At 51.4% G+C, this 26,774-nt stretch overlaps 1 protein-coding gene across 3 annotated transcripts; it reads left to right on the top strand.

Moving 5' to 3' along the window:
* The first annotated feature begins 351 nt into the window (after positions 1-351).
* On the top strand, positions 352-22,147 carry PXDC1 (PX domain containing 1). Of its 3 annotated transcripts, none has more exons than XM_036445417.2 (6): positions 352-909; positions 12,404-12,495; positions 13,207-13,324; positions 17,313-17,366; positions 19,678-19,789; positions 20,986-22,147. In XM_036445417.2, the coding sequence occupies exons 1-6, from the start codon at positions 654-656 to the stop codon at positions 21,101-21,103; spliced, it is 750 nt and encodes a 249-aa protein (XP_036301310.1). In that variant the 5' UTR covers positions 352-653; the 3' UTR covers positions 21,104-22,147. The 3 variants fall into 3 exon arrangements, with proteins under 3 accessions (XP_036301310.1, XP_045440173.1, XP_036301311.1); XM_045584217.1 differs by having other exon boundaries at positions 353-909; positions 17,316-17,366; XM_036445418.2 differs by lacking the exon at positions 17,313-17,366 and having other exon boundaries at positions 367-909.
* The last annotated feature ends 4,627 nt before the right edge of the window (positions 22,148-26,774 follow it).

The raw sequence follows: 26,774 nt of genomic DNA, 5'->3' as shown, positions 1-26,774 counted from the left end.
GAGTGTGCACCGCAGCCTCCCTCCGCGCTCGGCCCAGCCGCCGCCCCCCCACCCCCACCCCCGCCCTCAGCGACCCCAGGATCCCGAGGAGGAAAGAGGAAAAAGTCTCCAGAACGCGAGCGCAGGCCCGCCACGCCCTCCCTCCAGCAGCCAGGCGTCACGGAGAGGGGGCAGGAAGCCGGAGGGCGGTCGGGTTTGGGAGGGGCGAGGGGGCGGGCCGAGCGCTGGGGTCGCCCCGATTCGGCGGGCAGGGGTCCTCCGGCCCCGCGGCGCGGGCTCGGGGCTGGCGGCGCCGGCGTGGGCGTCGGGCCAGCCCCTCCGCGCCCCCTCCCCGGAGGCGGAGGGAAGGGACGGGCCGCAGCCCCGACGTCGCCGCCCGCGGCGGGAAGCGCCTTAAAAGCCGCTGCTCCGCCGCCGCCCGGTGCTCGCCGGGCTCCTCGGGAGTGTGCGCGGAGGCCGGGGACTGGCCGCCGACCGACCGACTTCCGACGGACCGCGATCCCGGGCAGCCCCCCCAGACCGGCCGGCCCGGCTTTGGAGGGAGAGACCCGGACAGACCCCGCTCGGCCCCGGCACTCCGGCCGCCCGGACGCGCCCCCTGCCGGCGGGCAGCGCGCCGAGGGCGCGGCGGCGGGGGCATGTGAGCCCGCGGGATGGCCTCGGCGGTGTTTGAGGGCACCTCGCTCGTCAACATGTTCGTGCGCGGCTGCTGGGTGAACGGCATCCGCAGGCTCATCGTCAGCCGGCGCGGGGACGAGGAGGAGTTCTTCGAGATCCGCACCGAGTGGTCGGACCGCAGCGTCCTCTACCTGCACCGCAGCCTCGCCGACCTGGGCCGCCTGTGCAAGCGCCTCCGGGACGCCTTCCCCGAGGACCGGCCGGAGCTGGCCCGCGCGCCGCTGCGCCAAGGTGCGGGGTGCGGGGTGCGGGGCGCGGGGCGCGGGCTGCGGACTGCGGGCGGGGTCCAAGGGGGAGTGCGGTTGTGAGGTCGTTTTAAAGTGCACGAAGGGGAGAGGGAAGTTACTTGAACTAAGATTGCGGCTTTCCTTCCGTCCCGCCGCGGACTGGGGACACTTCGCCCCTCCGCCCCAGGGGAAGGGCGCCCGGAGTGCCGGTGGCAAGAGGACAGGGAGTCGCTCATGGAACCCCGGCCTGGACACCAGAAGAGGTGCCCTGACTGTCACCTCGGGCCCGTCACTGACCAGGGCCGGTGCGGCGGCCGGTGTAGGGTGGCCCCGGGCCTCTCAGTCTGGGCGCCTGCCCCGGACCAGTGGTCGCTCCGTCCCCACTCCCGGGAGGGCCAGCTGAGACCCCGCCCCGCCCAGGGGGCGGCAGTTGGGTGCTGGGAGACCTATGGGGAGAGCTGACCGTGTCCGGTTGGGGGTTGCGCCCCCCAGACTCCTCCCCGGGTTGACCTCGCTGACAGAGGAGCTGGAGTGCGTGTTGCCACGCAGCCTTCTGTCACCGCTGGGGAGGGGCAGCCCCACGGGGTGGGTCCACATTTGCTTTTGATTAACTGTGGCGGCCTCCTCCCTCGCCTTGTGACCGAGCCTGGCTCCTAGGACTGGAGTTTCAGAGATCTGCTGTGGCTTCACATTTCCTTCTGCCTGTCTGTCGCCCGTCCCACAGGCTGCCCTTTGGAGGGCGGAGATGGGAAGAAGGAGGAAGGGCCAGAGAAACTAAAATTGAGATGGGAAGGATTGCAGTGGGGGAGAAGGGGCCAGGAAAGTCTGCAGGGCTCTAAGCAACCTCACTTCCCTTATATCCTCCCCCACCCCCCCATGACCACCTGCAGTGAGGTGACACCCAGAAACCTTCTTGTCTGCAGTTCTCTAAGTAGAGACTGGGTGGCACTTTGGGGGCAGTTATTGAAGCTGAGGGTGGCCGGGACAAGTCTCCTTAGCTACTGTCCACCTGAGGTCTTAAGATAACCTCTCCTTACCCTCTGGCGATCCCAGCTCCCACCCCAGAGTGTGAATTATATGTCAGTTCCCATGACACATCCGCTGGCTGACACGTCATTTTGGAAAGCTGGTGAGTCTGGAGACCCTGAGCGAGACAGCTTGCCTTGCAGGCTTCTCTTTGCTCCCCAGATTCCCTCATGCATAGCCATTCTGGAGTCAGTTTAGGATTATTTTAAGCATGGCAACAGGTTTCCTTGGGCTTGCTATTTGGGTGTGTGTTATTGTATTTTTTTAATTCAAATGAATGCCCAAATCAAGAAAGCTTAGTTGTGTTTTCTCCTTTCTGGAACTAGGTGGACCATGAACGAATGGGGCCCCCTAAGGCCTTCAGAGTGCCTGCCTTCCCCCTGCCCTCCGGGTCTCACTAGGTCAGGTGGCCCAGCTCAGCCGTGACCCTGGGCACCCTGTTTGGTCCCTCCTCTGGAACATAGTGCCTGCTGCTCACTTTTGTGTATGTGAGGGTTAAAATGCAGAGTGGAGTGTCTAGCAGAAGTAAGCCCTATTTATTTATTTATTTATTTATTTATTTATTTATTTATTTTTTGAGAGTTCACAATGGACTAGAATTCAGTTTATTTTTTTATTTTTATTTTTTTGCCCCCCTCCTTTCCTCCCTCCCATACATACCCTCCCTCCCCAGAGTTTTATGTCCATTGGTTGTACTTATATGCATGTACACAAGTCCTTCGGTTGATCTATTATCTCCCCCAGATCTTCCTCCCCTCCCCACTGTAATTTGACAGTCTGCCTGTTGCTTTACTGTCTCTATATTTGTCTCTTGGTTCATCAATTTATAATGTTCTTTATCATCCACAAATGAGTGAGGTCATGTGGTGTTTCTCTTTCATTGATTGGCTTATTCACTCAGCATGATGTTCAACCACTGTGGAGAACAGTGTGGAGTTTCCTCAAAAAACTGAAAATGGAACTCCCATTTGACCCAGTAATCCCACTTCTAGGAATATATCCCAAGAAACTAGAAACACCAATCAGAAAGGATATATGCACCCCTATGTTCATAGCAGCACAATCTACAATAGCCAGAATTTGGAAACAGCCTAGGTGCCCGTCAGCAGATGATTGGATCAAAAAACTATGGTACATCTACACAATGGAATACTATGCTGCCATAAAAAAGAAGGAATTCTCATCATTTGCAGCAACCTGGATGGAATTGGAGAACATCATGCTAAGCCCTACTTTAATGCTAGCTCCCCTCAGCCGCCCTGCTTCTGGTGGGACTGGTAGATGGTGGCGGGAAGGAGAGCGTGGCTCTGGCCGCCCTGGGGCGTGATAATGAAAAGTCTTACCTGCAAAAGGGAGGTGAGTGTGAGGCCTTGCCCCGCCCTGCACATGCCCTGGTGCTGTGCCTTGTGTGTGCATTTGAGTTGTGCTGGGTCAGTTTAGGTTTCTGAGGTGTAGACACACAGAGAGTACCTCTGAAGAGTGAGCCACTTACAAGTGAAGAAAGGTTTAGGATGATGGGGGGCGGGGGGAAGTAGACTTGAAAAGGATATGATAGGTAGTTGCTGGTGTGCTCAGTGGTTAGTGTCAGCCCAGGCACCAAAGGGTCATGGGTTGATTCCCAGTCAAGGGCACGTACCTGGGTTGCAGCTTCAATTCCTGACCCGGTCAGGGCATATGCAGGAGGTATCCAATAGATGTCTCTCTCACATCAATGTTTCTCTTTCCTCCTTCTACTTTCTAAAAATTGATGGAAAAATAACCTTGGATGAGGATTAATGAAAGAGAAAAGAAAGGGTATGATGGGTACTTTCAATTATCTGACGGGGAGAAATTCAAATGAGGTATCAGCCATGGTGGTAGAGGCAGTGGGGGTGGTGAGGATGAGGTCCAGCGACTGGGTGAAAGGACTTCATAGCAGCCTGGGGTGGAACTGTGGGAACCTTTGGCTGGATCCCTGGCTCAGCAACCTTAATTCCCCATCTAGTCCTTGATTCTCTAAAGGGAGGCAAGCTGGTCCCTCCCCAAGCACCATCTGAGTTTTGTACAATCCTAAGGGAAGTCCGTTTCCTTTTCAGAACTGTTTAAGTCCAGGGAAATCATTTTCATAGTAAAATACATTCCAGTAATATAAAAGAAAAGTCCACCTCATATCTATGTGCCAGGTATCATTCTAGGTGCTAGGGACATGGTAGTGACCAAAAAAGACACCCCCCCCCCAAAAAAAAAAAAAAATCCCTGTCCTCATGATTCTTATATTCTGGTTGGAAGAAACCTAGTAATAAACAAATATGTTAGTGATAAATGTTCAGAAGATAAGAAATAAGTAAGCAAGGAAAGGAGCTATTGCTTATGGGGGCAGGGAAGGTAGGGTGGTCTGAATGGTCTGAAAGGAAGTGACCTTTGAGCAGAAACCTGAAGGAAGAGATGGAGCCAGGCCACATCACTGCCTGTGGAAGAAAGAGGAGCCAGTGCAAAGGTCCTGAGGCCTGCCCGTGCCTGGTGACTTAGTAGTGAGAGGCCATTGTGCCTGGAGTGGAGAGGGTAGTCGGAGATGATTGGGGAGGTAGGGAGTGGGCAGGTCACATTCAGATTTGGGTTCTTACTCAGAGATGGAGAGCTTTGAGCAAGTGACTTAATCTAACACACACTCCGGCTGCTGTGCTGAGAATGACCCGGGAAGAAAGGGAGGCTGGCTCGAGCTGCCGGGACATCGTGGCAGGTGTAGCAGATGTGAGACATGGCCAAGCACTGATATGCCTGGAAGGGAAGAGCACAGCACTGACGGGGAGACCAAATGTGGGTGTGAAGGAGCGTCAAGCTCGCAGCCAAGCTTTCAGCCTGAGAAACGGCATTGCCACTCACTGGGACGGGAAACCAGCAGGAGCCAGGTTAGGGCTCCAGCTCTGAGTGTATTTCGGCGTTTTCTCCAGATAAGGCCCCTCAATGGGAGCCTGTGGGGTGCACAAGTCTGGTCACCTTTATCACTGAAGATTTTAACCGACCTGCAACCTCATGGACTGTCTGTGCTTAGATGTGAGGTCTGAGGGATGGAAGCTAAGGTATCTAGCATATTATCAGGAGACACCTGCCAGCCTCACCACCCTGATAGCTCGAGTAAAATGTGTTCTCTGCTCCCAGGCCTGAGCCTGTCCTGTGGGCAGAGAGGGAAGAAGCTCAGTGCTGCCCCAGACTAGCTGGGAGAATGCCACCTGCTGGATGGGACGGACCGCAGAGTCTCTGAGTTTACATTCTAAGAGGCTGAGAGAAGTTCCAGCCACCTGGGCCCTGGGCAGCAGAGCAGGGCACAAAGGCCTTCTTTGCGCGGCCAGATGTGTGCTCAGTGAGCCTGCCCCTCACCTGTGCCTCAGCTCCCACCCCCATGCATAGCCCCACCTCAGGGTGTCCTGCCCCTCCTAACAGGCGGTTTTCACCTCTGGGGGTTCGGGGTATTCTTTCAGATTCACAGGCCAATTTTGAGATTCTTCCATGGGTAGTGCGCCTGGGCTGGGTGCTTTCCCAGGGCCCCGGCAGCGTGGCCACATGCTCTGCCACCCGTCCTGGCTGGAATTGTCCCCCTCTATGTCGCCTGCTCTTCCTCCCGTTTTACCTATCTTTCCCAGGCCCACACCCGCCACTGCCCAGACTTCCTCTGATTTCCTAGTGTCCAGTCCGGTCTCTGCAAGTGGCCACATGGCTGAGTTTGGTTCATGATCCTGTGATCTCATCCCAAGAGAGCTCACTGTGCTGTGGGCACAGGTGACCCGAGCTAACTCTCAGCTAGAGAAGGAGCTGATGTGATGCTTTCCACTAAATATCAGAGGAGAAACTCAGTTCTGCTTCTCAGGACAGAACCCACTGTGGCATCCTGGCTGCCCTCAGGATGGCCCCCTGGGACATGGATCCCCTTTCCTTCTTAAAACACGTCTAGGCCTCACCTTTCTCTGCTGTCTCTTTTAATCAACCCTTTTCCAAAAGGTGAGAGATACTCCTGCATGTGGACAGTGGCAATCTGGGAAGATTCAGAGTACCAGGCAAGCTAATAACGGTGTGCACTGCTGGATGGGTCGGACCGCAGAGTCTCTGAGTTTACATTCTAAGAGGCTGAGGAAAGTTGGAGCCACCTGGGCCCTGGGCAGCAGAGCAAGGGTACAAAGGCCAGATGTGTGCTCATGAGCCTGCCCCTCGTCTGTGCCTCAGCTCCCACCCCATGCATTTGCCTCTTCTGGCTGAAGCCCAGCTTGGAGTTGTGTCATGCTCATGGGATTCAGGAGACAGAGAGACTGGTGGTGAGTTATGACCCCGACGTGCATTTGACCCACGTGGCACAGTCCTCCGGGCAGGTGTCTTGTGGGAACTCTGGGCTCTGGATGGTAAATAGGACAGTGTGTTGTTAACGGTGGTTGGCATTGCCCGCCCACTGAAATACAGATTTTATTGGTATTTTTGTTCACTTTTACTTTCTTGAGTGACAGTTGGCATCCACTGGTCACTGCTGGTGTCACCACTAAAAAAATGGTCCCCTTGTCCCGGAGCCTAGAAGCCCCAGAGCCCCTTGATCAGAAACCTTTCTTTGGTGAGAAGGCCAGGGAGCCTGAGGGTTAGAGTCTGCTCTCATTCCATCTGAGCCTGCTGTGGCCTCCCTGCAATGACATGATGGCAGCCCACGTGTCCCCTTGGAGCTCACTCTGTGCTGAGATGTCGCTCTCCAAGCACATACCTTCGGTCCATCTTCCTCTGACCCCGCACCCTAGACTGAGTCACACTGTGGACACAACCACGTAGCTCCTTTGACAACTTACCCTGCAAGTTTTACTTAATTTTTGTTTTCAGAACAAAACACATCAGCTGTCCGTTGCTGATAGGTAACTTGTAACCAGTGGGGAAACACACTGAGCATCAGCTGGGCAGAACGGAGCGCAGGCGTGGATGTGTAATTACAACTCTTACACAGCACCTTCACTCCACCAGGCAGCCGTCCTGCCCCCCCGTGAGAACACGGAGGCCCTGACAGCTGGAGCACAGGTCGCAGTGGGCGGGCTCCGGGGACGTGGGGGAAAGCACTGGCCTTGGAACCAGACAGGGAAGGACTCAGATTCTGGCTCTGTCTTTCCGGTGACTTCAGGCAAGTGGCTTAGTTCCTAGAGGCCCGGCACGTGATGGCAGCCGCGATGTTTGTGCAGCGGGGCCGTCATGAGCTTGAAGCGGCGATCTCCACGCTGGGCACTTGAATGGTTGGCTTTGGACTCAGGACCACGTGACCCTGGGGCTTTGGCTCTTTTCTTTGCAACTCTTTTTATTAACACCTTTCCCAAAGGTGGGTGGCACTTCCGCATTGTGGACAGTCACGATAAGGGAAGTCATTCAGATTCCGAGAGCCGGAGGGTGGCCCCCTGCTCCCGTCCCTGCCCGGCTACAGAGAGGCCCACAAAGGGTTCCCTCCATCATCTTAGTGAGCTCCGAGGACCAGGCCTGTGGCTCTGCTGGGCAGAGACTAGAATTGGGTGCCTGGTGTGGGTCAGGGACTGTGCTCCAGGGGGCAGTCTTATGAGGGCAGGTGACTGTGGATACCTGGGGCTGGTGTGTGTATTACCATAGGGACTAGAGTTACCAGGTGGGCAGAGTTCTCGAGGGCAGAGCCTGCAAGGGGGCCACGGTTCCCACGGTGAACCCCTTCATGTGGCGTGTGAGGCCCCGCTGTCTCAGCCTTCCCTACCCCTGCCCCAGCCACACTCCAGATCCCACGCCCTGATCTCCTCCCTCCCTCGCCCCTTCCTTCAGGCCTCCTGGTCTGAGAGGGTGGGTGCCTTGCTATGAGTCTTCCTAGCTCCCAGGTGACGACCCACTCCCTGTGGCCAGTGTGCATCTCACTTCCGTCCTCCTGGCAGCAGGAAGCTCTGGGGAGCCAGGGGTCCTGCTAGCTTGTTGGCCAGGGCACCTCCACACCTGGGGGGGCTGCCTGGCTGCAGCAGGAGGGCAGGCAGCGCTGGGCGATGAGCGGATGAGAGGTGCTTCCTGTTGTGAGCGCTGAGAGTGGGGTGGTGTTCCCTCAGTGCCGTTGATGTTTTAAGGCCGACTGGCTAAGTGAACGGCTTCTGAAACACGCTTGGGAAGGGAATTGTGCTTTCTGTGGGAGAGCAATGAAGAGGCCTAGAGAAGGAGGGGTTAAGGGAAGGACACAGAAAAGGTCAGTACTTTTAAGTGAAACACTTGCTTTCTCATATGACAAAACCACATTCACTCAAGGGAGCATCTGCCAGTTGTAGGAAGACACAGAGGAGGGAAGAGCATCTCCTCTCAGTCCTTCTTGGATCCTCAGAAAGTGTAACTTTGCCGCTGTCGCTTCGGCCTCCTCCTCTGTACCACTGAGCCCGGGAGGCCGGCAGGGAGGGTGAGCCAGCAGCACCCCGGTGTGCAGCAGGTGTCAGCAGGGCCAGATAGTCCTTTTGTGAATGCTGCATGACACCCCGCAGAGGGAGCACAGGACACTGAGATGGCGTCGAGGGGAGCGCTGCGGGTCCCGGGAGAAAGGCCCTCACTGTGCAAATATAGCCACGGGCTACGTCTCTAGCTCGTTTCTTTGCTTCCATTTCTTTTATATATATATATTATTGATTTTGTACAGAGAGGAAGGGAGAGAGATAGCAAGTTAGAAACATCGATGAGAGAGAGTCATCAATCAGCTGCCTCTTGCACACCCCCTACTGGAGATATCCCGCAACCAAGGTACATGCATGCCCTTGACCGTAATCGAACCCGGGACTCTTTAGTCCCCAAGCCACTGAGCCAAACTAGTTTCGGCTGCCTCCATTTCTTGAATGTTGGCTGTCTCTTTAGAAAACAGGTAATGTAGGAAGTAAGCCTATAAGGTTTTCTAAAAATTTTTAAATGTTTTGTTTCCAAACTGTGTGTTATGCTCAACCTTTAAAGAACATGTATATCCTGCGTTCCCGGTGTCATCCCCACCATGCTCTCAGTACGGGGTGTTGATGGACACGTTTGTGCACTGGAGGAGGAACTCTGGAAATGTAATTTATTATGTGACTTGGTTGAAAGGTCACGTTACAGGAAATCTTCCTAGGGCTCTATTGTGGAGTCTCCTCTGAGACTATGCCCTTTGGCCACTCCTTCATGTGCTTCAGAAAGACAGTCTTCCTTCCGAACTGGCCGAGAAGGCTCCTGTCTTTATTTCCAGATGTTTAGCAGCAGAAGGCTCAGGTTAGGTTCGGGTCTCCCGAGTCAGTCCGTGGAGGAAGCCTGGAACTGTCTGAGGTGTTCTGCAAAAGCTTCCACTTCCTGAAAAACATGGGACTTTGGACCCAGGCTCCTGAGATTAGGAAACAAGGTTGTTCGTGTTTGCTGTCACTGATGGGTCATTGTGCTGATGTCAGCGTGTTCAGTCTGGGTTTCAAGAATAAATCTGATGTTTGCATGAAGAAGCTGATTGTGAAACAATCTGTGTTTCAGTCCAAGGCTAAACTAGTTCACAAGCAAAAGGCACTCCGGTGCTGTAGGCTGACTTTAACCCTCAAATGTATGTAAAACTGGCACACTGAAATTGATATATAATTGTGCTTTCAATCTTTTGGCTTCAATTTTTTAATTGGTCAGGTCAGGGCTAAATCTGGATAAAATTTTCACATCACAAATTGTGAAAAGTGACATCTTAATAGTTGAGTTTATATTAGTGTTTATGTTTTTATCAGAAATTAGAAAAACTCCCAGGTGCTGTGAAGTCTACTAAGTCAGCTTCCTGATAGAAGTATCTGAATGTGGCCTGGAGTGGATTATCCCTTCCTGTCCTCACTGGACTCAATTCCTTGGCTTCCAGAGTACTGTCACCCCCTGCTGGCCAGTCCTGGAACCACAGTCTCATAACCCAGATGTATGGGGAGACCACAGGTGGAGGGGCAGGTACAGTGCAGAGTGGTGATTCTGCAGATGTCAGGAGAGAATTCTCTGGGAGACCAGGTCTCCCAGCCTGTGATGTGGGGAAGGCTGTGCAGAACAGAGGGCATATGCCCCCTCTTGAGGGCTGGATGAGACTTTCTCGTACACGAACCTGGAGGTGGGGGAAGGTCAGCAGAAAGGTTGTCCCAGCAACAGGCAGCGCTGTGTGAGGGAGAGCAGATCAGCAGGCAGCACTGCACGAGGGTGGGGGCCTGTTTCTTGGGTTGGTGTGAGGGTTGGGGACTCACAGGGCTGGGGACTCACTAAGGGTGACTGGGTCAGGTCGAGAAGGGTCTGTGCATTGGGGTAAGACGCTGAGACGTCTCCAGAGGCCTGAGCACATGCTTCTTGCTTTTCTCTGGAAAATGGGTCACCATGAAGACAGGCTTCCACATAAATACAGTTAAGGTTGAATTTAAGATAAATAATGAACAATTTTTTAGTAGAAGTCTATCCATATGATTACATTATTCAGTGTTTATCTGCAGTTCAAATTTAAGTAGGCATTCTGTGTTTTATTTGCTACATCTGGCCACCTTAAAAGATCATCATAGAGCAGAATGTATTATCGGATGAACTCTTATCCTTGGATATTAACCCAATCATAGCTTGAAATTAATTAAAGCAAAGATGTAACCAAAATTATGTTGTTAAAGCAAAGATACAAGAATTGTAAACCTCTGTACTGGCTAAGATTAAGTTATGCTTTTAACTTGTAAAGCGGGTGTAAAATGCTGTTTGCCCTCAAGGGCATGTATTCAATACATCGGTTGCGGGCACATCCCTGGTAGGGGGTGTGCAAGAGGCAGCTGGTCGATGTTTCTCTCTCATCGACGTTTCTGGCTCTCTCTCTCTCTCCCTTCCTCTCTGTAAGAAATCAATAAAATATATTTTTAAAAAAACTTTCAGAGGGTTTTGCCTTGGTCCCTTTCCTCCTGAGACTCCCCTGAGGCAGGCAGAAGATGAAAGTACTTTGGTGCAAGCGTGTGCATGTGTGTTTGAAATTTTATTCCCAGGAATTTAGGGTCTGGAGAACAAGCATCCTGAGAGTCTGTCTCTTTGGTATTTTCTCCCCTATTGTCCCTGCTTCCCGCAGCGTGCTGGATGGTGTGCTGGGGAAGAGCGGAGATGGTGGCCCAGTCCTTGTCGCTGGGGATGGCTGGGGCGCGGTGCCGGATGTGCCGGGCTGTGTGGGTCGGGGCCTGGGGTTTCCCAGTGGTCCAGCCATGACTCACCAGCCTGCCTCTGGGACTCCTGCTCCCTGGACTGCTGCTATCTAGCTGCTTGGGCCTGTCAGGCTGGGCGGGGGGAGGGCTGGACCAAGCAGGGACACCTATACCCAAGGGGCTCATGCTTCAGGAAGTTGAGAGGGTGATTCCTGGCCTCCATGTGAGCTGACGCTGTGGAGCATCCCCCTGCGGTAGCCAGGCTTTCAGAATCGCCCTCGCCCATGTGTGGGTGCTCCTGGCTTTCCAGGGACTCTCTTCCTTTCAGTCATATGGTGTAAGACATTAACTATCACTTATGTAGACTCAGTCAACGACTTGCCTAAAAACAACAAGCACCCTTTTTCCTGTAAAACAAAATGAAGCCAGAACTTCTAAAGAACTCAGACTCATTACTGATAACAGTTCTAGGATTTCAGCTGTGAGTTTTGGTGAGAGCCACAGGGCAGTCATCCTCGGTCACAGGAAGAGGCAAGTTTCCTTGGGAACCAAATATTCCCCATCTCCAGGAAGCGGATGTACAGAAACTGTAACGGCCAAGTTTGTGTTCCTCACTGTTCACGGGGACACAGAAACGTACCCAGATTCTCCATGCTGTAACCTATGGCATTTACAAAGCCATAGCCTGCATCTCCTAATAGCCGCTTGGGACTTTTGGTAACTAACAAGTCAGACGCTGATTCCTGGAAAGTGCTGTGAGTCATGCCACACTGGTTTTCTCTGAGTAGAAATCTGATTTTTTTCCTCCCAACACCAGCATTTAAATGACGTATCTAACCATGGGCTCTGTTCAGATGGGCCCTGTGGTCAGGCCAGCAGCACAGAGTGAGCCCCCTGCTGCCGCGTTGTGGGAGTGGGTGCTGCCAAGGCCCCTCCCCTGGTGCAGCCACCATAGGCGGTGGTGAGCGGGCCGCGCCAAGCTTGGGTGGAGCCCAGGGTGTTATGGAGCCATCCCTGCTGCCCCCTCAGAGGCCACTTGGAGGTTCTGCCTGTGGCTTATGCCTGCCTACCCCCTTCACTTGCTGTCCCTGGCTGCCAGACCTCTTGCTTTTAGATGGTAGTGTCACCCCAAATACACGCAGATCATTCACTGGGTCTTTGAGCCTTCAAGGAGGTGTAGAACAGGGCTTCAGAGTAGGGCTGTACATACATGAATGAGGCTGGGCAGATGCACCCACCCTCACACAGGTGACACAGGGGTGGCACCCTCATCGTGGGAGGCCTGTTGTCTGTATTTAATGTGGGAGCATATTTCCTGGTCTGTTTTTCTGACCGTAGGCATGTCTGTCTCCATTATAGGATTGGTAGCCATAAAGGATGCCCATGATATAGAGACCAGGCTCAACGAGGTGGAGAAGTTGCTGAAGACCATCATAAGCATGCCATGTAAGGTGAGTGGGTCGGGTCCAGCTGGGTGGGACGGTGACACATCCCACCAGCATCCACGTAGCTGTCCTGCTGGCTCCCTTGGCCATCTGCCCCTCCCTGGAAGGCCATAGGGAGGTGGGTGGATAGACCCAGGAAAGAAAGACTTGGATGAGCTCCAGTACCTCCATAGTTTCTTCCCTGGGCAAGTGGAAGTGGGGGGGTGGGCAAAAAGGTGTTGAGTAGGGAGGGAAGGGGGCCTCCGCTACAGTGGTCTTGGCTTTCCTGCTTCCATGCAAAAGGCCTTGCTGAGGGTGTCTGAGGAGAGGCCTGAGGAGTCCGAGGGAGTGTTGGCCTCAGCAGTGGCAGGAGGATAAACAGCTTGCAGGCCTGGGTGCAGTGGTGATGAGGAACTGGCTGCGTCAGGCGACCACCTTACTCCTGCAGGCTGTTGCCTGCCTCATCTGTGGGTGGGAGAGTCAGGGCGCTCAGTTTACTGTGAAGTGAAGGGAGCTGTGGGAAACGCTGGCCATGCAGCACTGAGAGAAGCTAGCCAACTTCTGGCACCCCGTCCTGCAAGTCCTAGAGGCCTTACGTTCCAGCCACATGTTCATAAATAAACGAGGTCAGCGATTGCAGCCTCTTCCGCATGGTTGGTCCTGTGAACAGCTCTGGGTAGCACTAGATGGGCCATCTTGTAGAGGACAGATTTTAGTAATTATCCAATTTCTCCCCAGTATTCTAGGTCAGAAGTCGTGCTCACCTTCTTTGAAAGATCTCCTCTGGATCAGGTGCTAAAAAATGACAGTGTACATAAAATTCAACCCAGCTTTCAAAGTCCAGTGAAAATATCAGGTAAGAGCTACAGGGAAGGCCTGGGGGAAATGCCGCTGGGCTTTCTGGGAGCCTTTTCAGTGTGGTGCCTGCGTGGCTGTACCCCGCCTGCGTGCGTGTGTCGTGTGTCTCCCCCCCCCCCCCCCCCCCGGGCTACAGAAAGACAGCCCAACAGACGGTGAGCATTGTGAGTAAGAGGCTACTACCAGATCCCTATGAACAGTGTTTTCTGACCTGGAGTTCACACTCCCCCTCCATCCTAAAGGAGTTACTTGGCATATAAATTGGAGCTTAAGAAGCAGTATAATGATGAAAACATTAATGAGACATTTCTGAAGCAAACTTCTAAAGTCCGTAGTCTAGCCTGCTGAAAACGATAGTTCGCATAATGTGGCATTGAGTTGTTCTTAGTCTAGGGCAGCCGTGGCCAAAGGGGAGCACACAGTCTAGGTATTACTAGTGTTGATAAATTCACCAAAACATTCATGGGAGAGGCAAGGTCAGCAGCAGTAAGCAATCGTGCACTGAGTGGAGCGCTGGACAGCTCGCCTGTGGGGTCAGGTGAACGGAAGGGGCCCTGGACGTCACCCTTTGTGGTGGCTTTCTAAGGCTGGTTGTCCTGTCATTAGAACACGGTTGCTTTCTGCAATGCTGTCTGCGAAGGCCGCTGAGGGAAAGAGCTCCGCCCAGGGTCTCAGGCAGGCACCGGGCTCCCCCAGGCCGCAGGCAGTCCGCTTGTTTTGGCCTAAGAAGTAGCATTTGAGTGGAGTGTGGCAGGGTTTGCCAGGTGGGAAGGGAGGGCTGTAGGCTAACTGTGAGGGCCTGCAGAGCATCCTGGTCTGTAGGAAGGAGAGGAGGCATTCTGGAGGAGGAAAGAAAGAGGCGGAGTGGAGGAGCAGGCCCCTGGAGGAAGAGCCCAGAGCCGGCTCCTAAGAAGAAATTGATGGTCATGGTGAAGGGGACATGGTGAAGCCAACCTGGAGGGTGGCGTTGGTGGAAAAGTGTCCTTACTGAGTTCTGTGCCACAGTGGGGACGAGAGTCCTCATTGTGTGTTGGTGAGGTGGGCAGGTGGGCCAGGTCTGGGGACCGGGATAAAGAAGATACTCCAGGTATGACTGTGTGAGGATGGGGGGAAGCCTGGGTTGTGTGTCTGCTGCTTTTGCTGTCTATGCAGCTTCCTGTGTATTCCTGGCAAGAGGAGCAGCAGTCAGAGCTCTCCTCCTTCATGGCGGAGTGAGGGTAGCTGCCATTTATCCTGGCAGGTGTCTGTGGGCTCCAGCTCGGAGGCTCGGAGGGCTCTGGGACCTGATGGGCCTGATTGCCAGTTTGCATGCTGCCAGATGGAGTGGGGCAAGCTCTGTCCTCAGAACGCGGTGGAAGGGTCCCAGCACTGGTGTCCCTGCTCTGCTTCAGTTCTCTCTATGTTGAGCAAGTGGGAGAGCAAAGAGCAGCACAGTCCTCTCAGGACCGGGGTAGGCACAGGAGCTGGTGTGCTTCAGGTTGGCCCCACGTGGAGAAGGCCAGACTCGGGCTGGGTGGCGTGGCCTCTGAGTACCTCCCAGAGTGCGACCGCGTGGAACATCCCAGCCCTCTTAGCGGCCTGTCTTATCAGTGACGGTGACGGGTAAATGCAAGGCCACATCTGCCTTAAGGAGCTGAGAGGGCTGAGAGGAAGGGATGGCGGTAGAGTCCCATGCTGACGTGTTAAGTATGTTCTCCATGTTTTCTCAAGAGGACTGAGGACAGAGGCTTTGGTTTGCACTGTATGTGAGCCTCATGAGGCCTTGCCTGGCTGACCAGGGACACAGTGTCCGGTCTAGGGAGGTAGGGTGCTGACCTCGTGCCAGTGGGAGCCCAGGTGGTGGTGGTGGGGGGGCATGCTCTGCCTTGGGACATAGCAGTCACTGCCCCCAGTGTTGGCTCTGCACAAAACACTTTGTAATAAATGGGCTGCCAGAAAATGGAGTTTGTAAACTTCTACTGCAAGTCGGTCTCCGAAATCCTCCAGCCAGCGGCCCATCCTAGGAACCTGTGTGCGGGGTGGCAGGCTCGGGGAGCATCAATCGAACCCTTTCTGAGCTGAGTCTCTGACATAAGGGGTGTCCTCCTCTTCTTCTGCTCTCATCAATGGAGCCCGAAGTCTAGGAGTCTCCCTTTGAAGCTTCCCAGCGCAGACTAGTGTGTAGGTGCGGGAGGGGTTGGGGGTGTTCCACGGAGTGGGGTGCACGCTCATTGCTCACTGCTCGAGGAGATATATGGACAAAGACAATGCACCGTGGCAAATTAGGAGACACTTCCCAGTGAAACTGCGGTTTGTGGTGGCACCGACATCCCTTTGAAGAATGAGTGTACACGTTTGCCAGTGGGGCCTTTCGGTCTCCATCCCATATTCTAAGGTTGCTGCATTCAGGGGTCCCTCAGGCCTGAACATCCACAGTGTCTCTATCAGCCTCACTTGTCCCTGGTTGGTAGCCTGAATACTGACTGGTCATCCCACAACTCTGGCTTCCTGAGCTCAGTAATTTCTCGCAACTTGGCATCCACAATAAAACACAAGGCCCCCATCATTCTAGGCATTTCTGAGTCTGGCTGGCTCCAGCTTTCTGATTTTGTCACCACAGCACCCTCTGCTGCAGACCCTCCACCACTTCCTGGCTGGGCTTGGCTCATGCTGTGTCTGCCCCTCCACATCCACTGCTGTCCTGCTAAATTCCATCCATTCGTGAAAATGACCTCGCTTGCTGCGACTCACCCAGCCCCTCCTCCTCCTCTCTCCGGAGATTTCCTAGTGCCTTCTCATGCCACTGACATGGTATTTAGGGGGTAGGTGCCATGGGAACGGACCCCCTTGCTCTTAGAGGCTGCTCTTCACACTGGTGACAGGTGCATCAGGCCTCTGCAGGCACAGCCTCCTCTCTAATCTTCAGACTGTGCTGTGGCCACGGGCTCCACTAGGTGGCGCCAGGCCCTGGTGGTGCGAGAACCATGCCAGGTCCTGGGCCTACAAGGGCAGTGGATTCTCTGGTGATGCTTTGGGTCAGTACAACCTCAAACAGTCCTCATCCCATGTTAATCTAACTACTGTCAAACATAAGAAATGTAGAATATATGAATTAATGAACTGAAGGACTGATAACATATGGAGCACTGGAAACCATGGCTGCAGTTAAAAAAAGAAAAGCATTAACACAGTAGTAATTATTGCAGAAAAGATCTATCAATAGCTGCTAAGACTGGTGGGAACCGTTTTAGGAGAAATAGGATTTGCAGAATCTCGACGCACCTCCCTAAAGGCATTCCTTAACCATCAAGAGAAATGCAGAAACCTTTGGGGAGACTGGCAGAACCTCCTTATGCAGGTGATCCAGGCCCACATCGCAGGAGTGAGGTCAGTGACATCACACACGGGCTCCTGCTAGACTAACCACTGTGGTCAGAGCTCACGCAAGTATCAGGGACATCGAGGGAAAATAACTTACCAGCCTCTTCAAAAGTGTCACGGTCATCAGAAATGAGAATAGACTGAGGAAGTGTCAGAGGTCATAGGAGACTAGGACACAACAGCTTAATGCACAAGGAGTCCTGCGTTGGGTCTGAAACCAAAAAAGCTGGTGAAACTCAAGGGAGAGAGATGCTCAGGTAACAGACCTGTGCCATGTAATTTCCTTCGGTTGGTAATCCTACCACAGTTACCTACAGGGTCCACATCAGGAGAAGCTGGGGAGGGATATGTGAGGACTCTGTACTGGTCTCACAACTTTTTTATAATACTAAAATTAGCTCAAAAATGAGAAATGGAAAAGCAGGACTCTACTTAATGTGAAAAAATGTAGCTTGAGAATGCACCATTTCATAGAATCAGTCATGCATGTGATTAAGTTGGCCAGTGATTTTTTTTTTTACTGTAGGTATTAAGCTGACTTTTAAGAAATTAAAATGTTGTAATTTTTCTGTCATCACAATACTGCTTTCGTGTTTTTTTTTTTAATTTTTATTTGCATGACACAGCAGATATGAAGACATTAGCAACCACAGTAATAACTATCATTTCTCAAGTACCAGGTGCTTATTCGGTCTTTACAAATACCACCTCGTTTAATTTGTACTGTGCCTTTTGGAGTGGATACTGTTGTTCCCATTTTACAGAAGAAGAAACTGACTGAGCAAGAAGTAACCTGCTCCCCAGGCAAAAGTAGCAGAACTGGTGTTTCCTCAAGAGCCCAGATGGCCTTGCGAACAATTAAACCACATTTCTGTGCACAAAGGCTGAGCACAGGGAGCTAAGGAATGGTTTGCCTCATGTCTATTTTGAGGGGACTGGTCAAGATTCCAATTTTTAGAGCTTCAAGTTTCACATTTAAGAAAAATGAGAAAGCTCTAGCCGGTTTGGCTCAGTGGATAGAGCGTCGACCTGCGGACAAAAGAGTCCCGGGTTTGATTCCACTCAAGGGCATGTCCTCAGTTGCAGGCTCCTCCCCAGCCTGGGCCCTGGTTGGGACTCGTGTAGGAGGCAACCCAATGTTTTTTTCTCACATCGATATTTCTCTCTGTCTCTCCCTCTCTCTACCACTCTCCCTAAAAAAATCAATGGAAAAATATCCTTGGGTGAGGATTAATAACACAGCAAAAAACACAAGAGCAAGAAAGATTAGGGAGTTCCTTTACAAGGTATTTCTTCGGAAGGTTCAGAAGTGTTTGAAGCACTGACATTTGTTTTTACTGTAAGGTTCCCCATCCCCTTGGTTGCGGGTGGGGTGGAGAAAGGTGCGGGGGCCATCTGCTGACTGTGCTGACCTCACTTTGAGGTCTTCTTAATGAAAGTAGCTAAAGAAAGTGTTTTTTATTGTTTTCATTAGGGCTCCCCTATGTTTGAAATGCAGGGGGAGGGAATCTTAGTCTTTCTGCTTAAGTTAGTCACCTTCAGAGCCACTCGGGTTCCAGTAAACATCTTCTTGCGCCTTCTCACAGCTGGGAAGTAATTGGCCCTGGAGGTTCCCAGTGCCCATGTTGTTGGTCTTTGCTCCTTCTGGGGACTTGCAGGCTCTCTCGCTGGTCATGCAGGGAGGTGGCGGCTCTGCTGGGCCCGCCTAACATCACCAGGAATGGGACAGGCTGAGCTGGTGCCGAGAAATCCCACCCGGGAAATGCAAGCTGTCGCCTCTCCAGAAAGCCATGTGGAAATTTTAGCAACTAATTACTTGGCAAATCTGAACAATGACTTGTCATTTTAATTCTGTAGGGATGAGGAGGAAATCTTAAGCTTTTCTTTCTTCATTTTTGTATAGTTTCCCTAATTCTCTTATGGAGAGAAATTTAACAAACTGAGAACCAAATACCTGGAAAGATTAAAAATAAGCTTGGAGTTACAATTCCACTTATAAAAGCAAATCTATGCATGGGAATAAAACAATCAATAAGTTATGGTCAGATGTAAGAAAAAGTAAATCTCCCAAACAACAATGTGCCAGGTGCCCAGTGAGCTGGGTGCCCTCGCTGCCTGTGCCATTCGGGGGAGGAGGGCCGTTTGGAGCTGCGTGTCTGTGTGTTAGGCCCTGACTGGGAAGAGGGTAATCCTTTGGAAAACCCTTTGAATTTGAGAATGCACCAGAAACTTTCCATTTGAGGGTACTGAGTCCCCAGATCATAGAGCCGTGCTGGGCTGAGCCCCAGCCCTTTGGTAACAGCTACCACGCCCTCAGGCACCGCCTTCCACCACTTCCAGCGCCCAACAGCCCAAGGCCTGTGCCCTCGGAAAGCTAACACCACACAGCCAACAAGACATATTTTCTTTGTGGGCCTTTTACATCATCAAAGTTTGTGCTTGTTGGTAACAAGTCAATTTACATGGCAGAATGAGAGAGAGTGAAAAGTGAAGTTGCCCATTTGGTTTAAAATGCACACTGATCTCATTGGATCCATGCAGCATCCCTGGGAGGGGGGCTGTGGGGGGGGGGGGGGCGGACGGTACGCCTGAAGGTGCTGCCCTGCCTGACAGATGGGAGCTCAGAGCCCTGCAGTGAGCCATGGACCAGACCGGGTCTCAAACCAGACGGACAGATGTGGGCTCAATGCTCCAGCCTCAAACGCATGGGGAGGGTGTGTGGGAGAGAGCTCAGACATGCCTGGGGAGAGAGGTGCCTCCACTTGCACAGGCTGGCAGGTATGGCTCTTGTGAGGCTGCGCCAGCCTTGGAATCGTGTGCAGGACTCTAGGGTTGGATCCAGCTGCACCTGTGGGTGCAGAGTGTTCCTCTAAAGTGGGGGAGACAGGGCGGCAGATGGAGGGGGGAGTCTGCAGATTGGTGTAAGCTCCAAATTTTAAAACTTAAAAACCCGACCCATCCTGAATATTTACCTTTTTCCTTCATTTTCAGAGATCATGAGGTCCAACGGATTTTGTTTAGCAAATACAGAAACTATCGTTATCGACCACAGTGTACCAAACGGAAAAGAGCAGCACCTGGGTGTGGATCCGACGGAGCATTTGTGAGTACACTGGTCTGAATGTCGTTTTACAGATGGGATCCTGGAGCGGTCGGCTAGTTCACCCCGTGTGGAGCTCTGTAGGCAGGAACTACCTGTGCCCACAAACACCACGCCATCCTGCCTGCATTTGGACACTTATTTGGAGAGCTTGGCTTTTCTAGAGGACATAAGACCGTGGTTCATAAACCAGTGAGAACACAGTTCCTTCGCCCAATGGCTGGCTAAGTGGCCAAGCTTCAGGGGTGGTCTGTGCTGGGCCCTGAGGGGGTACCAGGCCCACAGCCTCCTTGGTCCCAGGCTGGTCTCCTGGGGTGGGGAGAAACGGCACCTGCACTTCGGCCTCACATCACAGGGCTAGACGTTCTCCAGGCGCCCGGTGCAGGGGCCTGGCCCAGGGCCCCGCGCTGAGGAGGGGAGGATGAGTAACTAGCGAAGGTGGGACAGCCTTCTCCGCTCTTCCTCTCTTTTAGCAGAACTTTGGCCACGAGTGCTCTGGGGAAGTCGGCACGGGGCCCCTTGAGGCACAGCCGCCTTCTCGGGAATTATCAGACAGCAGCTTCAGGGGGTCATGGCATGGCTTCTGTCGACTGTCAACACAACCGGGGTTGTGTGAGTGTCCGGAAGTGAAGAAGCCTCCCCTGGCTCCTCTGAATCTTTAAAGCAGGACCACTGTGTCTCCAGCGCCCGCTGTGCAGACCTCAGGTCACAGGGCGCACAGCTGGCCCAGGAGCCCGGAGGCAGCGCTGGGAGTGAGTCCCCCTGTGGCAGGAGAAGCACACCGAGGGCAGAGGGGCTGCTCAGCTCCCCAGGCCCCGGCCCATCCACTCCACAGAAAACAAACCTGGGCTGGGACAGACTCATGCTGAGACTCCCAGGCTAGGACTGCAGGACGCAGTGTGACCCCAGGATGTGACAGCCCCGGGTCGGAAACCCTGTCAGCCCCAAGAACGGGCTCTTTCTTAGTGTCCAGATGTCTCTCAGGTGTCATGGAATGCTGGCGAGGCCGAGGGGCCCTCCTATGTGTGTGGAGAGCGCAGTAGTTCCTGACGTCACGCAGGGCTGGCGTAGGGGAAAGCCCTACAGTTTGACATGGATCCCAAGTGCGCTCTTGCAGTGACCTGCTGTGCTCTCTCCATCTGGGTGGCGCTGGGCCAACGAGCCAGCCGCAGCCCTCACCTTTGTCTTTCCCATTTCAGGTTTGAGAACGGCAGTGAGTTCACCTCTGAGCCGGAGGATGGCGATGACCCAGCAGCTTATGACACCAACCTGTCCTATTACCACCTGGTCCCCTTTGAGACGGACATTTTGGACTGAGTCTTCACGGGGCCACCTCCTCAGCCTTCAGCTGCTGGTTCTGCTTCTGTTTCCCACTGGGGCCACCCGTGCCTGCACTGACTGAGCACGGCTCTGCTGCCAGGCCCCGCTCAGCAACCTGCGCCCGAGGCCTGTCGTCTGGGAGTGGGGCAGGGGGGTTTCTGGGGTTAGCACCGACCCCACGATCTCTGACAACCAGGGATCAGGCCTGGGAGTCCACGACACCTGCTGCTGAGGAAGGGCCTCTCCCACTGCACACCCGGCCCGTTTCTGCATTCCTAGGACTCCCCCCGCCCCCCACTCCCCCACCGTGTGGAGGAGCCACAAGTGCCTGCAGGACATCACGATGCAAGGGGACCGCCCAGGGCCTTGCTGGGTTCATTTTCGCCTGTGACCGCTTCCTGGGAGAAGCCTCCTCCTGGTGCAGGGCCAGGGCCAGGTGCCCCTCCCTGCCACCCCCAGCACCACAAGCACATGGAACAATCTTCTTGAGCCCTTGTTGAGCCCCAAGTTCAGGGGGACATAGGCAGGGCATCTTAAGTAACCAGCCTTTTCCTGAGAAGCAGGGTGTGTGGCCTCCATTTGTTTTCATCTTCTGTCTGGAAACTGAGGGCTGGCTTTGTGTCAGCCACAGTGGGTGTTTACAGAAGGGGATTGTGGATGGGGACGGGAACGGGGCTGAGCTAGTGATTTTCCTCAACAGGAAGAGAACCTTGCCTGGCAGGCCAGCATCTCTTCAGGGCCATGGTGCTGTGGCCACCTGGGCCCCCGAGGTTTGTCTCCTGGCTCCCAGCTCCCCACCATGGAACCGCCATAGTAACGTGAAGGAAGAGAGTGAGAGGAAAGCCACACAGTTTGCCCATTTCCCTCTGCCCTCAGGGAGGGCCTGGGGTCTGTGTGCTTATCTCCTTTATTTCTTCACAGTGTCTACTAAGGACCAACATTTGTAACAATGTAAATATTAATAAATTATTGAAGTCCTAATTATTTTACACAGTCTGTTTTTAAATCTATTTTAATGAAATAAAATATATTACTCTCCTTTTATGGACGTAGTGTTTGTGTATAAAGGTCTGCCTCCTTTTATTCCCTCCAGGGAGGGTAGAAGCCTAACCCTGCCCTCAGGTGTTTGGGTAATTGTGTAGGGTTTTCCTCTTCTCCATGTTCCTCTCTGGAACACGTTCTGTGGCCCAGCAAACCTGTTCTCTGTCCCAGCTGCACATGTGGATTTCCCTTCTGCCTTCCAGCTGTGCTCAGTTTGCTGCATCCTCCTTCCAGGGAGGCTGTTAGGTGGCTGATGGGGGTTGATCAGTTGCCTTCCTTCTCTTGAGGAATAAAATTCCCTTCTGTCCAAGGATAGGGCTGGGTGCTTAGCAGTTAAGGTTAGAATCTATCACCAAAGAAGTGAAAACATATGTCCACACAAAGACTCAAAAAACCAATTTGCTCATGTATTCATCCAGTGGGTATTTCTACAATGCCTGTGTCACTGAGGGGACACTACTCGCACCGGAAACCTAGGCTGCCTGGCGAACAGGGTGGGGAGGTGTGAGTCCATGCTCTGAATCACTCCCAGTGAGCTGTGAGAGGCACCTTACACTCTCAGGAGCAGCAAAGCTAAAGCCGTATATGAAAAGGCTCCGCTGTGGAGCAGGCGGTGGTGTCCACAGGAAGCCGCCGCAGAGCTCTGGCCCTCAAATGCACACATTGTAGGGACTCCCAGAGCTGCAAGCCAGCTGACAGGCCGAACTGCGAGGGTTTAATCTTCTGGAAAAAAGAGAAAAAGAGTATTTGTAACAGCAACATACTGCTGAAAAGATTGCCTCCATGTTTACATCTGGCTCTGTGCTTTCTCCTCTGTGAACACAGTAGCATCCTAGTGTTACCAGAGATTGCGTGGCTTGCCTTTCTCCCTCCGTGGTTGCCTTTCTGTTAGTGGAGAATTGCGTGGATTGCCCTTCTCTACTGCTAGTGGGAGTGGAGTTCTAGGGGTGCCACTGGAATAAGCATTCCAGAGGCCCCCACGGGAGGATAAGAGGTAGAAAGCTTTATTTGTGTTGAATTACATCCCCTGGGTTGCAAAGTTGCATTTCCCTTAAACCAGTCCTGGAAGAAGCTCAGCTAGGGGTTCAGCAGAGCTAGAAGCAAAGCCAGTGTCCAGAGTTTCCCTTCCATGGTGGGGCCGAGTCGGGTACAGCACCAGACTGATTCCAGCCCACCTGTCCATTGTGTGGGCGAGTGGAGTGTGACAGCCCACAAGCCAGGAGTCAGGTGCAAGCAGCAAGAGAGGGAACTCCCTTGTTCAGGAGCTCATGTATCTCGGACTTCACACCCTTGCAGAGGTCACACCTATTCCTTTTTTTCTGGACAAGGATTACAATTCCATGATTTTTAGTAAATTTACAGTTAATGGAGTCATCACTACAATCCAGTTTTAAATTTTCCTCTCCCCTTCAAAAGATGCCTTGTGCTTGATTTCAGTCAGTCTTATTCCCATTCCCAAAATCAGGCAACCATGGTGCAGGCTTTCGGCCTTCGTGGGTTTGCTTTTCCTGGACATTCTATAGATCACATAGAATGCAGTTTTTTGTTTGTTTGTTTGTTTGTTTTTTGTCTAGCTTCTTTCACTGTAAATGTTGCTAGGATGCCCATGTCATAGCAGGTGTGAGTGCTTTATTCCTGTTGTGTGCAATAGTCCATTGTATTACTGCACCACACGTGGTTTATCAATCATCAGCTGGTAGACACTTGGTCTGTTGACACTTTTTGACATTGTGAGTTATGGGGCTGTGAACACTGGAGCTAAAGTCTTTGTGTGGGTATCCATGATTCTTTTTTCTTGGGTACATATCTATGAGTGGAATCTTTGGGTCAAATGGTACATTTATTAACTTTTTAAGGAATTGTCAGTCTGTTTTTCAAATTGGTGTTTTATATGTATATTCTCTCCAGCCTGTTTGAAGGTTCGTTTCTTTCTCCTGATAAGACTGGGTATTGTCATTATCTCTGATTGTAGCCATTCCAGTGGCTGTGAAATGGATTTGATTTGCATTTCCCTCATGCCTTCTGATGTTGAGCACCTTCTCCTGTGCTTATTGACTGGCCATTCATTAATCTTAGATGGAATGTGCAGTCATATCTTTGCCCATTTTATTTTATTTTGAAATAATTATAAATCACACAAAGTTGCAGAATAATAGAGAAGTCATGTGTACCCTACACTCTTTTTGTCCCAGAGGTAACATCTTACATATTTTATTATATGGTCAAAAGAAGGAAATTGACATCAGTACAGTCCATAGACTTAATTAGGGTTTTTAATCTGTTTTACACAGACGTGTGTGTGTGTGTGTGTGTGTGTGTGTGTGTGTGTGTCCAGGACGTTTTCTCACATGTATAGATTTGTGCAGCCACCACAGTCAAAGTATGAAACTTGTTATTACCTCAAAGATCTCCCTCATGCTACTCCTTTATACTGAAATGCACCACCCCTACCCACCCGTCACTAAGCCCTGACAACCACTAATCTGTTCTCCATCTCTATAATTTCATCTTTGAAAGGTGAAATAAATGGGATCCTATGTATATATCCTTTTGAAATGGGCTTTTTCCAGTCAGCGTAATACCCTTGAGGTCAGTACAAGTTGTTGCATGTATCAGTAGTTGTGTTTTTTAAACTTTATTTAGTATTTAGCTGTGTAAAGTCCAAGAAAGTAATGACAGGCTCCAGCTTATCTTTGGCTCCATCACTAACATGAAGGCAAAGGTCAGCAAAGGAAACAGCCTCACAGGGTGATCTCTCTCTCAGGCCTCCTCTTTCTCAGCCTTTTCTCTCCCCGGGCACAAGCAGAGTGAGCACACCTGTAGTCCCTTGACTTCTGTTCTGATGCCCTCTGCCCACTGTGCCTTCACTCTACAAGCCCTGTAGCAGCACAGGCAGTGTCTCCCATGTCACCATCCTTCCATGTCTCTCTGAGGACAGGAAGCGTGACTAATTTGCCTATTATCCCATAGCCACTGGGATTGGCTGAATTAATGAATGGGTAATTAAAGAGAACGTGAAAGGAGAAAAGTCACATAGAACCAAGTTCTAAACTGTGTTTCCCAAAAAGAACAGCCAACATTAAACTAACATAATACTTTTAAAAATGTTATGTCCTGGCCCATGTTGCTCAATGATTAGGTCATCCACCTACACAGTGGAGATTCTTAGGTTCGATTTCTGGTCAAGGGCAGGTACCTGGATTGCAAGTAAGATCTTCACCCTTGGTCTGGGTATGTGTAAGAGGCACCCAATTGATGTGCCTCTGTCACATAAATGTTTCTCTCTCTCTCTCTCTCTCTCTCTCTCTCTCTCTCTCTCTCTCTCTCTCTCTTTCTCTCCCCTCTATCTCTTTCTCTCCCCCTCCTCCTCCATCTCTCCCTTCCACACAAAAAAAAAAAAAAAAAAAAAAAAAAGTCAATGGAAAAAATTTCTTGGGTGAGGATTAACAAAAACAAGACAAAACAAAACAAAACAAAACAAAACAAAAGTTATACCATCCAATATCCCAAATTTCTTAATCTACAGAAATGAGTTGTTTCTCCCAATAGCATCAAACACTCAAATCAGAGAGATTATTCCTAAGTTAAGGAAGAAATAACAAATGCCAAAAACATATTTTTTATGGTCACTTTAATACCATTCATTAATGATCTTTACTGAAACAGAGGTGGCCTGAATACCTATCTCCATATATTTTTATAAGTATTAATAACCAAGTACACTAAAAGGAAGTTGAAGCAAAATACCAAATCTTTTCTAAGACTTTTAGCAACATTAAACAAACAAACAAACAAACAAACAAAACAATACATATACTCCAAACCTTATATTAGTAATCACTTCTGTCCATAAATGGTCAATAAAAGTTCAGAGACAACTGTCTGGTGCAAGAAAAGAGCATTTCAATTATATTTGGAGAATGAGAAAAACTGTATCTCCTTGGAGCTTGATTACGGCTTGCAAGGATGACCTTTGCACTCCTGAGAAAAGGTGTACTGCTAAGTCCGGGGAATGAGCACAGCTGAAAGATAAACAGAGGAGAGGGCATCACAGCCACATCACAGAGCAATATCTCATGCTTTCCAGTAACATTGTCCAAACTCTGGGCATGGAGAGCATTCAGGGCACAGCCCCAGTCAGAACACAATTTCCTAAAACAGGAATGACTACTTGATGTTGATGTGTTTTACTACATTCTAAAGATTTCCAGTTTTTCTTAGAATTCCTTTTTTTTTTTTTAAAACAAAATCAATTCACTTTCAGACTCAGAAAATAAACCGTTTATATGATTCAATAAGATCTAAAGTATGTTCCTGTATATTCAGACATATGCACACAAAATAAAACCATGTCCCTACAAATAAAATAAGCTAATGTAAACTAAGATGAAGTAGCACCAATATGTTTTTGCAATCAATATACATCAGACAGCTGCCAGTGAGTGGTAGAAATGAGGCAACCAATCTTATGACAAGCACAGGCAGCCTCCAAATATGGAAAAGGGCAGCCGTGGACCTGGAAGTCTTACTAACACAATGGGATAATGGCTGTCTTCCCCCAAACCCACCCAAGGGCTGGCAACAAAAAATTTTAAATGCCTCAAAACTAAGACAGAGTCTCAACAAA

This window comes from Pipistrellus kuhlii, unplaced genomic scaffold (assembly GCF_014108245.1).
Source record: "Pipistrellus kuhlii isolate mPipKuh1 unplaced genomic scaffold, mPipKuh1.p scaffold_m20_p_2, whole genome shotgun sequence".
In the NCBI taxonomy this organism is placed as follows: domain Eukaryota; kingdom Metazoa; phylum Chordata; class Mammalia; order Chiroptera; family Vespertilionidae; genus Pipistrellus; species Pipistrellus kuhlii.
This window is presented reverse-complemented; position numbering and strand designations above follow the sequence as displayed.

Coding starts and splice junctions, on each gene's coding strand:
- PXDC1 (XM_036445417.2), top strand. CDS start 654: ATGGCCTCGGCGGTGTTTGAGGGCACCTCGCTCGTCAACATGTTCGTG. Junction 13,325..17,312: donor AAGTCCAGTGAAAATATCAG/GTAAGAGCTACA, acceptor TGCATGACACAG/CAGATATGAAGACATTAGCA. Junction 19,790..20,985: donor GTGGATCCGACGGAGCATTT/GTGAGTACACTG, acceptor TTCCCATTTCAG/GTTTGAGAACGGCAGTGAGT.